Source organism: Salvelinus sp. IW2-2015, unplaced genomic scaffold (genome assembly GCF_002910315.2).
Source record: "Salvelinus sp. IW2-2015 unplaced genomic scaffold, ASM291031v2 Un_scaffold912, whole genome shotgun sequence".
NCBI classification, from domain to species: domain Eukaryota; kingdom Metazoa; phylum Chordata; class Actinopteri; order Salmoniformes; family Salmonidae; genus Salvelinus; species Salvelinus sp. IW2-2015.
Genome location: NW_019942644.1, coordinates 320,078 through 334,732, shown reverse-complemented (window position 1 = coordinate 334,732; position 14,655 = coordinate 320,078). Strand labels below are relative to the sequence as shown.

Genomic DNA, 14,655 nt, shown 5'->3' with positions numbered 1-14,655 from the left:
ATAGTGTTCTCTGTTGATCTGTTGACATACACAGATTTGACTCTAGACCAGGCCTGGGCAAAGGCCGGCCCGGGGGGCGTATGCGGCCCGCGACCTGATTCAATACGGCCCGCGGAATCATGCTCAGATCACATAAAGAATTTGTGATAGTAAAGTTTTGAAGAACGTATTTGTTGTTCAAATTTAAAGCCCAATGAATACTTGCCTTTCCGTAATGATTTAACTCCCACCGCTTGTGGAACATTTATTTTGAAGGAATGTATAAATAACAACCGCACGAGGACAGACAGTAACTGACAGGATGACACACGTCACAGTTACAAATAGTAGCTAGCTAGAAATTGCGCAAAGAGGAGGTTTTCAAAGAAAAGGAAAGTAGACAATGAATGTAGGGTGTTCCAACAAGAGTGGACATTGAAATATATCTTTATTGAGGTATCAGGGAAAGCTGTGTGCTTAGTGTGCAAAGAGAACATCACTGTCTTSAAAGACTACAATTTGTCCCGACACTTCCAGACGAAGCATGCAGAGAAATATAGGAATGTCTTCTGGGCAGAGGGCAAGTGCATCAAAAGAGTTGCTTTCTCAGTTGCAAAAGGAGCAAGGACTTTTCACAAAGCTGCATTCAGCAAACGACAGAATTGCGAGAGCTAGCTATGTACTGTCCCACAAAAATGCTAAACATAGCAAGCCATTCGCGGAGGCCGAATTCATTAAAGAATGTTTAATTGACTCTGCAGCAATACTTTGCCCCGACAAGAAAGAGATGTTTGAAATGTTTCCCTGTGTGTTGAGGACATCGCAGAGAATATGGAGCAACAATTGAAAGACAAAGTAAAGGATTTCACTTATTTCTCCTTGGCACTGGATGAGAGCAGTGACATGGCGCAGTTGTTGATATTCTTACGAGGCATAACCCCAGACTTTGAAGTTACAGAGGAGCTTGCTTCAGTGCAGTCAATGAAGAGCACAACCAGAGAGAAATATTTATTGGAGGAGGTTAATAAGTTTTGAAAAGTTATCCAGTGTGACCACTGATAGGCGCCCAAACTTGAAATTAAAAAACAGATTTCTTTGCCCCTGCATTGCACTATTCATCAGGAGGTGCTCTGTAAATGTTTTCTGAAAATGAGCCATGTTGTGGATAAAGTCACTAAAGTGGTAAACTTCATAAGAGCAAAATCTATAAACCACAGGCAGTTTGTCTCACTGTTGGAAGAGACAGAGTCGGGTCATGCAGATCTCCCCTACCACACAAAYGTGATGTCGCGTCTTTGGCATCATTAAATTGAAGACTGTTATTTTATCAAATCAATTCTCCGTAATTATTATTACGTGATTAAACTAATCATGTAAATGTAATTAACTAGGAAGTTGGGGCACCAAGGAAAATCTTCAGTTACAAAGTTATAATTTTCCTAATATAACTCTTCAGATATTTTTATATCTGATCAATTAGTCTTCTAATTAATTAATTATTCTTTACCTCACGTTAGTCTCATTACAAACGTCGTAAATTGTTGRTTATCTGCACGAACCCAGCCTTTACTATGAATCACCTATACATCAATTGTCTTAATCATTCATTTACTAACTAACTAAATAATCACAGAAATGCACAAACAAACAAACAGTAGATATGGTTACAAGGAAATGATAGAGGAGGTTCCCTAGTGGGCTCAGCCAATATGACGGCTTGGTGGACAAAGGGAAGTGGGTGTAGACTGAGAAGGGTGGGAATTACAAAAGAGTCACTACACAGTTGATAATTATATTAATTGAAATGCTAATCCTTTGCACATGAACGCTCACTCATTCGGGAATAATTGCAATCAATATATATTTACGCCCATTGTGTCRCCGTGATCTCTGTTGGAATCGTCAGTCCTTCTGTTGGAAAGTTCATCCGAGCGTCTCTCTGCTTCCCTGAAGTCTTTCTTGGTTAGAAGGGATACTTCAGAGTACCATTCAGAAATGTTCTTATAGAATAGATGTTTCGGCGGTTGTCGGTCKTCTCATCCAATGGTACATAATTTCTAGCTGCAGACTAGTAATTAGTGTCTAAGATTTCCATTTCCACCCGTGTAGCCAAGGCTCCACATGGTATGATTAGGAATTCAACAACCATTGTAACCTTAGCGGACACTAAGGTTTTTGTGGTCTCTACTCAAACCTTCGCCCCCTCAGCTGACCGAGGTACGCATGGTCTGAAGAGGGTTTCTTCAGGTGGGGGTTTTATTCGTTTTATTATGTGCTCATGGGGGCGGGCCAATGACTTAGTTAAACGTTAAAGGGAATACAATTCTCTCACATTAACATCATTACATCATTTCACAAATAGTTTCATCTTTACTCATTCATTTTATACAATAATTAGCCGCAAACCTCATAATGGAGGCACCTGTATAAGCAGAGTTATGGTAATGTGGCTGTATTGTCTTTCATGAGGTCAAAAACATTAAACAAAATGGACCGGGTCGTAGCTGGCTTCTCCACCGACCATTTACACATTCTCCAAAACATGGATATTGTTCAGTTCTCAAGTTCTGTGATGTAGAAGAAGTTCCTTTGTTCTACTCTGAAACTCTCTCTCTATATACTGCATGGCCAGGAGGAGAGAGTCTCCTGCAGGAATTTACGACGTGAGATAACAGAACCTGGGTGTAGGAGAGAGAGAGAGGAGGATGCCACGCTCTATACCCAGAAAGGGCCATGTCATGACAGTGAGATGGCTGAGTTTGGGGAAGGTGCTTAAAAGGGTGTGGGATCTGAAGTCGGAGATTGCTGAGTTTTTGCAAATTAAAGGAACATGTGGATTTCCCTTAACTGCAAGATAAAGAATGATTGGCTGATTTTACCTTCACCGTGGACATCATGGCCCTCATGAATGAACTGAGTTCCAAACTACAAGGGAAGGGTCTTTTTGCACATCAGATGTAMAGCCTTGTCAAAGCCTTCAAGGGAAAATTACTCCTCCTGACCCACCAAGTAGAAGCCAACAATCTCACCCACCTTCCGACACTACTAGTCTGTTCGCTATCAGATGACCAGCGGGAGAAGTATACATCACTGCTGTGTGCTTTGAACTGTGAGTTTTTTTGTMGTTTTGAGGATTTCAAAGTGTTGGAAAATGACATGCTGTTCGTTTCCTCTCCTTTCGCCTTCAATGTGGATAACGCTCCCACTGACCTGCAACTTGAGCTTATCGACCTTCAGTCTGATGCAGTGATTGTTTTGAATAGTTCTCCAATGTCACTGACGAGGTTCTATGCATCTCTCGATGAACAAAACTTTCCAAAGATTAGGAGTCATGCTCAGAAGATGTTTGTATTGTTTGGGTCAACCTATGTATGTGAACAGACATTTTCAGTGATGAAATATAACAAGTCAAGGCACAGAAACTCTTACGGACTCTCACCTTTCAGCAATCGAGTGCATAGCGATGTCAGAAACTATACCTGACTTCACTGCTCTAGTAAATGCACATCAGAGACTTCACTCCTCACATTGATTGAGTAGTTTAAATGTAATGTTGAGCTCTCTCTCTTTCTTGTGTTTTTGTGCATACCCGTTAACAAGAGTTTTGTCCGTGGTGCTGAATGCACAGTGTACTTTTCCCTCCGTGTAGTTCATTGCATGTTTAATAATGAAAATACCTACCAAAAGGAGAACGTGGATGTGATTTACTTCTGTGCACGTTAAAAAAGTAAAATAAGTAGCATATCTGGACATGATTTACAGTAGATATATCTGTCAACACAGTCATACCCATGTTGTATAATCCTGTAATATGATTCTGGCCCGTGATGGCAAAAATATATTCTAATGTGGCCCTACATAGAAAATAATTGCCCAGGCCTGCTCTGGAGGTAATATTGGAACGTTGGCCTCTAATGTAACTAAATAATTACCCACTTGGGGGTGCTGTTGCATACCTTTCCCCTTGTAATGCTGTTTACATACAGTTACACTCCCTTTATTGACGCAAGAAATACACTAACTACATGTATGGGTACATATTTTTATTTTGTGTTATGAAATCTTCCCATAATTCATTTGCTGAGATAACAATTAGCCTACTAAAATAATGATGCCTGCCATTCAGAAGAGAGGGTTTGGCAATAGATGTTATATTACGTGTCCATGAGGCTTTAGAAAGGACATTTGTTTGTCATTTTTGTACAATAATGAATGATGAAAAAACATACAGGTTTCGCCAAGTGTTCATAAAATGAGTAACTTTATTAGGACATAAGACACTCCAGAAAAGACCCTTGTTTGCAGGACGTCTTTGTTCGTACCTCAGTGTACTGTAGTACACAAGTCTGCTATACTGTATGCACAAAAGCCCAGTTTCAGTATAAAATACTACAAAAATATATGTGAAATATCAGCAAGTGTTTTTACATTATGAGATGACAATGTGAGATGCCAAAAATAGAAGTAGATGTTATTTTCTTTTATAACAAAATGAAAACTAAAATCTGTATATTTCCAGTGAACGTTAACTGCATATCAGTCAGTATTGCTGTTGATATTCCCCACATACTCTCTTATTACAATATATAACRATAATCAACCATACATAACCAAGACTTAAAAGAAGAGTTTGAGATACAGAGAAATTAATTAAATTGTCCTTTCTTGACCTCAACAATACAAGGCTGAATAAAATGGATTATCAGATTAGAAATGATAACCTGATCAAGTGTAGATACATTTCTAACCAAGAGTTCTTAACCCAGTCATGTGTTTGAACTTTTAACCATCAGAAACATGGATCTACAGTTTGTGTTCCTCTTCACTTTGGATCCCAGTTCTTCTGCTTGTCTTCCTCCTCCTCTTTCTCCTCCCCCTCCTCCTCTTTCTCTTCCTCCTCCTCAGGGAAGGATACTTTTGATTGGCTCTTGAACAGCTTGACCCCTGGGGTTTGGACAGACAGAGTGCTGGATAGTCATGGGTAATGTGGCAGACTGTGACTGCAGTCACATCAGAGAGATCAATAAGAAACCCCCTCAGTATGTTCTAACAGCTACTAGCTCTTCACACTGACACACACTGTGTCATGATCTACAAGCCTAAACTACAAAAATTGCTGTCTGTGTAGTCCCCTTGCTATCAAAGGATGAAACTATATGTCCATCAGTGTTGGTTCCACTGGTTCCACTGTAGTAAGTGTTTCAGAGGATGATGCTGTGTTGTTGTGTGTAAGCATGATGCTGTTTGTCAGCATAGGGGTCAACTGTCATCTGTCCTGTGACCAGACCATCTGTTAGTTAAGGTTACCAGAGTGCTACTTGCAGCTACAATCAACAGCTCATGTTTCAAAGAGCCTTTTGCACTCTCTTGATAAACACTCAGTGATGACCACTCTTATGACTCAATATTCTTTCTGACTCATATCCGCTGACTACAATCTACATCAGTGGTGCAGTGGTTTACCCACCTTTTTTTCATGGAAAAAAGCATTGAAAGTATAGGGAGCGGGTACGATTTCGAACTACGCAGAACTCGGTGTGCTGATGTAGTATGCTCCCGGCCTCGGCGCTTGTCTCGCCTCGCGCATCTTAGCAGTTGACCACCTCGATGCAACATTAAACCACAAGCTAGTAGCGTGTGTGGTTTACGGATAGAACCATGAACACTTAAGGGTACATAGTGTGTGACTCACTAGACTTGACAATGTGAATTTGTTCACCCTCACCTCCTAAACAACAGTATTGAGCTACATCTGTTACTAATCATTCTACAAATAAAACAACATTGGCTTTTCCTGGCCTACTTGACTGGCCTGGTCCTAGATCGTTGAGGTGACAAGGCAGCACATAGGCCCAGATTCCAACTCCAGTTAACCGCACCGTAAATGGAACGTTATTCCCTTTTTATGGCTTTTCTCTCTATGTGTATTCTAACCTTGAACTTAAGCATAAGAATAGCATGAGATTCACCAACTATTCGTCTAAGGTGGAGCTTGAATAAATCAAGGTGGAGGTGTCTACAGCAGTGGAGGCTGGTGGGTGGAGCTATAGGAGGACAGGATCATTGTAATTTCTGGAATTGAATAAACGGGAAGGTATGACATGTTTGACTCCATTCCATTTGTCATTCGAGCCATTACAATAAGAACGTCCTCCTATAGCTCCTCCCACCAGCCAACTCTGCTCTACAGATATGCTATATTCTGTCCTTGACTTCATTCTCTAATTAATTCCATCACCTTTAAGCGTGAAGAAACCCTGAATATGGTCGAGCGAACCTACTGGTTCCAAGTGGAAAAAGCATCTACTTTCTTTTTTCTATAGAGAACACCATTCTCCATGCACTGCTTTATTCATTATATTTTTTTATAATTTAAAAATATATATATTATTATTATGAACAAAACAAATACCAAAACATAATCATACAACAAGAGTACATAAACCTAACAGACGGGTATTACATATCGAGATGCTTTTTGGTTTTTATACTGACTGATCATTTCAAAATAATATTTCAATTCTATCTTAAACAATGTGAAGAGCAGTTTGTACTCCGCCCATTTCATTTTATGGATAAAGAATATGCCATGAAAGATAAACAAATGAACAATGAAAGTTAAAATCAGGGTCCATATCATTTGGATCAAAATAAAACATAATATCAGAGTCTTTCAAATGAACATGAACTCACTCCAAAATCATCTGACATAAGAACAGTCCCAAAATAAATGGTCAAGAGTTTCTGGGTCACAACCACAAAATACACATTTGTTATCAATAGCTATTTTAAATCTGTGTATAATAAAGGTCTTTATAGGGTAGATTCTATGAATGAGTTTATATACTTCACCTTATTAGATATCAAATATTTGCCAGACAACAACAAGCCTTTGTTCCAGTTCACTTGTCCTAGGATATTGACATATTGTTTTTTTATATACACGTTATTACATTTATAGTTTAAAATGTAAATTCCTTCTAACTGTATTGAGGCTACAAAATCCTCAACAGTTGCACTTGGAGTATTGTTATATTCTCCTAAAAKAAGAATAACACCTTTAGGGACAGCTCTAACAACTATTTGAAACTCCTCAGGAGTGAATGTAACATTGTGTGTTCTCATAAATTCTGGATAACAAGTTTCTCTTCCCTCAATATTTTAAGTTCAGCCATTTCTTTACCTTTCTTCGTGGCTGTTTGTCAAATTTATGCTGCAGTAGTTTATGTGWTGGGGAGCTAGGGTCAGTCTGTTATATCTGGAGTATTTCTCCTGTCTTATCCGGTGTCCTGTGTGAATTTAAGTATGCTCTCTCTTCCTCTCGGAGGACCTGAGCCCTAGGACCATGCCTCAGGACTACCTTGCATGATGACTCCTTGCTGTCGCCAGTCCACCTGGCCGTGCTGCTGCTCCAGTTTCAACTGTTCTGCCTGCGGCTATGGAACACTGACCTGTTCACCTGACATGCTACCTGTCCCAGACCTGCTGTTTTCAACTCTCTAGAGACAGCAGGAGCGGTAGAGATACTCTCAATGATCGGCTATGAAAAGCCAACTGACATTTACTCCTGAGGTGCTGACTTGTTGCACCCTCGACAACTAGTGTGATTATTATTATTTGACCATGCTGGTCATTTATGAACATTTGAACATCTTGGCGTGCCTTATGCACTCAGAAAGGCAGTAGACAAACAACTTACAGAGCTAGAAAAACACGGCATGATCACACCCATAGAATAGTGAAYGGGCAGCACCTATAGTTTGCGTTCCAAAAACAAACGGGGGTGTCAGAATATGTCATGATTACAAGGTGTCTGTAAATGCATGGGTGGATGTGGACCAGTACCCCTTACCAAACACCCAGGACTTGTTTGCTACTCTAGCCGGGGGTAAACAGTTCACAAAGTTAGACCTTACACAGGCCTACCAGCAAGGGAAGGTAGATCAAGAGTCAAAGCATTTCCTGACTATAAACACGCTGAAGGGTTTATGCCAGATGAATAGACTGCCTTATGGAGTATCAAGCGCTCTGGCTATATTCCAACGTAATATGGACCAGGTCTTACAGGGTTTACCTGGGGTTGTGTACTTTCTGGATGACATTCTTATCACAGGGAAATCAGCAGAGCATCACTTACAGAATGTAGAAGCAGTGTTACAGAGGCTGCAAGAGCGTGGGTTAAGAGTAAACAGGGACAAGTGTGCATTTTTTCAGTCTAGTGTCAMTTACTTAGGTCACGAAAGGGGCTACATCCAGTGCAGGACAAGATTGAAGCCATAGCAAAGGCTCCAGTGCCAACTAACGTGACACGGCTCAAAGCATATCTGGCTTTACTTACCTACTATGGTAAGTTAATGGAGAATCTCTCTACTGTCCTAAAAGAGAGTTCTTACAGAAAGATAGACATTGGGTGTGGTCAAAACAGTTTCAGCAGGCATCTGAAACAACGAACACACAGCTGTCTTCCTCCTCAGTGTTAGTGCATCATGATCCACACATGCCAGTAATATTGGTTTGTGATGCCTCACCATATGGGGTGGGTGCTGTCATCTCACACACAATGCCTGACGGTAGTGAGAGGCATATTGCATACTCACTAAGACAGAGGTGAAGTATTCCCAAATAGAGAATGAGGCCCTATGGATCATATTTGGGGTAGAGAGCAATACAAACTAAAGCCTTATTGGGTGAGAAGGGATGAGCACACTGTAGAAAGTGGTTGTGTGTTATGGGGTATGAGAGCGGTGGTGAAGGCTACTCTACAGCGGGACCTGCTGAAGGAGCTACATGAATACCACTGGGGCATGGTCAAAATTAAAGCTCTTGCAAGGAGCCACTTTTGGTGGCCCAGGTTAGACTCAGACATATAAGACATGGTAAGGAGATGCCAGGTGTGTCAGTCTAATGCTGAACCTTGTACCAGTGCATCATTAGAAATGGCCTGAGAGGCCCTGCTCAAAAGGGAAAGCACCAGTTCTTAGTAGTCACGGATGCATACTCACGCTGGCCAGAAGTAAAGTGTATGAGTAATACTTCAGCTACAGCCACGGTAGAGACACTCCAGGGAATGTTCTCAGCCTACGGGTTAGTTGAGGAGTGTGTTTCAGACAATGGGTCGCAACTGGTGTCAAAAGAGATGGAGACATTCTTCCAGTTGAATGGGGTGAAACACATGAAGTCGGTTCCATATCATGCAGCTTAAAATGGCGCAGCAGAGTGACTTATAAAGAATCTACAACAGGCTCTAGAGAAGGACAAGTCATCAGGACTGTCTGTACAGCATAGTGTGGACAACTTTCTGTTGGCCAACAGGAATACGCCACATGCTACAACTGGAAAAACTCCAGCAGAGTTGTTCCTAAAAAGACAGGTTAGAACAAGTTTATCACTGGTTAAACACAGTTTTCAGCTGACATGCAGTCTAAGATACAGGACAAGGGGGTGGGCAAGCGTCTTCGTTTCTTTTCAGTCGTGAACTAACAGTGCTTGCCCGAGATGACCGGGGAGGAGAGTGAGAGAAATGGGTAACCGGGGTTGTGAAAAGGGTTATTGGTCCTGGAACCTACTGGGCGCAGACTGAGGGAGAATTGTGTAAGAAGCATGTGGCTCAAATGATGATGCAACACAATGAAAGAGAAGACCTGAATGTGTCAGAGTGGAACATTTCTGATTGGGACTTGGACACTACGACTGTGACGGACACGCATAGAGAGACACAGATTGTGCCAGGCTGTGAGCCTGAGGGTCCAGAGCGTCATGAGAGGCCAAAAATAGTCAGAAAGCCTCCGGACCGATTGGATCTGTAAACAGGTTGAATATGTGTTGATACGTGAAACTCTTTTGGAAAACCAAAAAAGGATGTTTTCAGAGGAAGTGAGAATTTCCATGGAGGAGTGTGGTGTATTGAGAAATATGTTACGTGCTAATGAGTTTAGATTTAAAATGGTTGCACATAGCCAATGGGATTTGTATGCAGAGGTTGAGTTATTTGAATTAACAAATGACAATGGGGTTTCCTTTCTTGCATTGAACTGATTGGATTACAAGATGCAAGGGCGGTTAAAGTTCAATGATGTATTGGGGAGTTGGGCTGAAGACACTATACAGAGTAGTAGACTGGAATGTGTTAAGATGGTGCTGGCTAAAGCTAAAACTGGCGAGTGTAGAGAGTATAGAGATATTGTTATCCACGTCGGCACCAACGATGTTAGGATGAAACAGTCAGAGGTCACCAAGCGCAACATAGCTTCAGCGTGTAAATCAGCCAGAAAGATGTGTCGGCATCGAGTAATTGTCTCTGGCCCCCTCCCAGTTAGGGGGAGTCATGAGCTCTACAGCAGAGTCTCACAACTCAATCGCTGGTTGAAAACTGTTTTCTGCCCCTCCCAAAAGATAGAATTTGTAGATAATTGGCCCTCTTTCTGGGACTCACCCACAAACAGGACCAAGCCTGACCTGCTGAGGAGTGACGGACTCCATCCTAGCTGGAAGGGTGCTCTCATCTTATCTACCAACATAGACAGGGCTCTAACTCCTCTAGCGCCACAATGAAATAGGGTGCAGGCCAGGCAGCAGGCTGTTAGCCAACCTGCCAGCTTAGTGGAGTCTGCCACTAGCATAGTCAGCTATCCCCATTGAGACTGTGTCTGTGCCTCGACCTAGGTTGGGCAAAACTAAACATGGCGGTGTTCGCCTTAGCAATCTCACTAGGATAAAGACCTCCTCCATTCCTGCCATTATTGAAAGAGATCGTGATACCTCACATCTCAAAATAGGGCTACTTAATGTTAGATCCCTCACTTCAAAGGCAGTTATAGTCAATGAACTAATCACTGATCATAATCTTGATGTGATTGGCCTGACTGAAACATGGCTTAAGCCTGATGAATTTACTGTGTTAAATGAGGCCTCCTGGTTACACTAGTTACCATATCCCCCGTGCATCCCGCAAAAGCAGAGGTGTTGCTAACATTTACGATAGCAAAATGACGTTTTCGTCTTTTGAGCTTCTAGTCATGAAATCTATGCAGCCTACTCAATCACTTTTTATAGCTACTGTTTACAGGCCTCCTGGGCCATATACAGCGTTCCTCACYGAGTTCCCTGAATTTCTATCGGACCTTGTAGTCATAGCAGATAATATTCTAATTTTTGGTGATTTTAATATTCACATGGAAAAGTCCACAGACCCACTCCAAAAGGCTTTCGGAGCCATCATAGACTCAGTGGGTTTTGTCCAACGTATCTCTGGACCTACTCACTGCCACAGTCATACTCTGGACCTAGTTTTGTCACATGGAATACATGTTGTAGATCTTAATGTTTTTCCTCATAATCCTGGACTATCGGACCACCATTTTATTACGTTTGCAATCGCAACAAATAATCTGCTCAGACCCCAACCAAGGAGCATCAAAAGTCGTGCTATAAATTCTCAGACAACACAAAGATTCCTTGATGCCCTTCCAGACTCCCTCTGCCTACCCAAGGACGTCAGAGGACAAAAATCAGTTAACCACCTAACTGAGGAACTCAATTTAACCTTGCGCAATACCCTAGATGCAGTTGCACCCCTAACTAAAAACATTTGTCATAAGAAACTAGCTCCTTGGTATACAGAAAATACCCGAGCTCTAAAGCAAGCTTCCAGAAAATTGGAACGGAAATGGCGCCACACCAAACTGGAAGTCTTCCGACTAGCTTGGAAAGACAGTACCGTGCAGTATCGAAGAGCCCTCACTGCTGCTCGATCATCCTATTTTTCCAACTTAATTGAGGAAAATAAGAACAATCCAAAATGTATTTTTGATACTGTCGCAAAGCTAACTAAAAAGCAGCATTCCCCAAGTGAGGATGGCTTTCACTTCAGCAGTAATAAATTCATGAACTTTTTTGAGGAAAAGCCGGTGGGCTAGGAAAAACTCCTAGAGGCCAAAAACTAGGAAGAAACCTAGAGAGGAACCAGGCAATGAGGGGTGGCCAGTCCTCTTCTGCTGTGCCGGGTGGGAGATTATAACAGAACATGGCCAAGTTGTTAAAATGTTCATAAATGACCAGCATGGTCAAATAATAGGTAATCACAGTAGTTGTCGAGGGTGCGCAGCAAGTCAGCACCTGCAGGAGTAAATGTCAGTTGACTTTTTCATAGCCGATCATTTAAAGTTATCTCATACCGCTCTCCTGCGGTCTCTAGGAGTTGAAAACAGCAGGTCTGGGACAGGTAGCACGTCCGGTGAACAGGTCAGGGTTTTCCATAGGCCGCAGGCAGAAACAGTTGAAACTGGGCAGCAGCAACGGCCAGGTGGACTGGGGACAGCAAGGAGTCATCATGCCAGGTAGTCCTGAGGCATGGTCGTCTAGTGCTCAGGTCCTCCGAGAGAAGAAATGAAAGAGAGAATTAGAGAGAGACATACTTTAAATTCACAAGGACACCGGATAAGACAGGAGAAGTATCTCCAGATATAACCAACTGACCCTACGGCCCCGCCGACACATAAAACTATCTGCGCATCAATAAAGTACTGGAGGCTGAGACAGGAGGGGTCAGGGAGACACTGTGTGGCCCATCCGATGATCTCCCCATGGAACAGGGTCCAATGCAGGAAGGATGATAAACCCCACCCACTTGTTGCCAAAGCACAGTCCCACACCATCTAGAGGGGATAGTCTTCAGCCACCAAACTTACGCGATGCCTGAGACAATGCCCAGACAGAAGATGTCAGCGGTCAGTGGAGACTCAACCAGCCCAAGTGACAGCATCCCCTCCTAGGGGGACGGGCACTGAAAGAGGCCCACCAGTAAGCCAGTCGACTCAGCCGCCTGTAATAGGGTTATGAGGCAGAGAATCCCAGTGGAAGAGGGGAACCGGGCCAGGCAGAGGACAGCAAGGGCGGTTCGTTGCTCCAGAGAGGATCTTTCCGTTCATCTTACACATCCTGGGCAGAGCTACACTCTCAGATCACTCATGACCCACTGAAGAGTATGAGTCTTCAGTAAAAGACTTAAAAGTTTGAGACCTGAGTCTGTGTCTCTCAGCATGGGGTAGGCAGACCATTCAGTGAAAAATGGACAGATCTTAGTAGGAGAAACCTGCCTCCCAGCTCGTTTGGCTTTAGAAATTCTAGGGACACATTAGGAGGCCTGCGTCTTGTGACGCGTAGCGTACGGTAGGAATCGTACCGGCACGGCCAATCGGGAAAGATAGGTAGGTAGCAAGCCCATGTACATGCTTTGTAAGTTAGCAGTTTAAACCATTTGAAACTAGCCCTTCCCTTAACAGGAGCACCGTGTAGGGACGCTAGCACTGGAGTAAATGAAGTGACAATTTTTTTGTTTCTACGGTCAAGCGATTCAGCAGCGTATTTAGCAACTAACTGGAAGTTTATTTAATGCTTTTCATCCGGGTAGCCGGAAAAGTAGAGCATGCAGTAGCTCTAACCTAGAATGTAACAAAAGCATCGGACCTTCATTTTTTCTGCATCATTTTTGGACAGAAGTTTTACGATTTTTGCATGTTATGTAGTTGGCTAAAACTGTCCTTGAAAACAGTCCTTGATTTGTTCCGTCAAAAGAAGCATCAGGGTCCAGAGTGAACGCAGAGGTCCTTCACAGTTTTAATTTGAGACGACTTTACAAGCATCAAGATTAATTGTCAGATTCAAACAGTAAGGATCTCTTTGTTTCTTGGGACCTAGAACAAGCCTCTCTGTTTTTGTCCGAGTTTAAAAGTAGAAACGTTTTCAGCCATCCCCTTCCTTATGTTGAAACACAGGCTTCTAGCGAGGGGCAATTTTTGGGCTTCACCATGTTTCATTGAAGTGTACAGCGTGTGGTCTATCCGCATAGCAGTGAAGTTAACATTATGTTTTCGAATGACATCCCAAGAGGTAATATATAGTGAAGAACAAGTGGTCCTAAAACGGAACTTGAGGAACATCCGAAATTTACAGTGATTTTGTCAGAAGACAAACTATTCACAGAGACAACTGATATCTTTCCGACAGATAAGATCTAAACCAGGCCAGAACTTGTCGTGTAGACAATTTGGGTTTCCAATCTCTCCAAAAAGAATGTGGTGATCGATGTATCAAAGGCAGCACTAAGGTCTAGGAGCACAAGGACAGATGCAGAGCCTCGGTCCGACACCATTAAAAGGTCATTTACCACCTTCACAAGTGCAGTCTCAGATGCTTGATGGGGTCTAAAACCAACTGAAGGCATTTCGTATACATTGTTTGTCTTCAGGAAGGAGTGAAGTTGCTGCGCAACAGCTTGTTCAAAATGTTTGAGAGGAATGGAAGAATTCGATATAGGCCGATAGTTTTTATATTTTCTGGGTCAAAGTTTGGCTTTTTTCAAGAGAGGTCTTTATTACTGCGACTTTTAGTGAGTTTTTGGTACACATCCGGTGATAGAGAGCCATTTATTATGTTCAACAATAGGAGGCCAAGCACAGGAAGCAGCTCTTTCAGTAGTTAGTTGGAATAGGGTCCAGTATGCAGCTTGAAGGTTGTAGAGGCCATGATTATTTTCATCATTGTGTCAAGAGATATAGTACTAAACACTTAAGTGTCTCTCTTGATTCCTAGGTCCTGGCAGAGTTGTTACAGATCTCAGGACGCTGAGACTTTGCGAGGAATACGGCAGATATGTTAAAGAGAAGGTCATAATTTGCT

General features: G+C 42.3%; 1 protein-coding gene across 2 annotated transcripts in view; it reads right to left on the bottom strand.

Moving 5' to 3' along the window:
- Nucleotides 1–4,007: 4,007 nt before the first annotated feature.
- The window catches only part of LOC112069128 (protein phosphatase 1 regulatory subunit 1B), a 22,506-nt gene continuing 11,858 nt past the window's right edge, over nucleotides 4,008–14,655 (bottom strand). For both annotated transcript variants that reach the window (XM_070438420.1, XM_024136424.2), the window contains one exon: nucleotides 4,008–4,923. In XM_070438420.1, coding sequence (XP_070294521.1) covers nucleotides 4,802–4,923 — 122 coding nt within the window. In that variant the 3' untranslated portion in view covers nucleotides 4,008–4,801. The remainder of the gene's footprint in view (nucleotides 4,924–14,655) is intronic.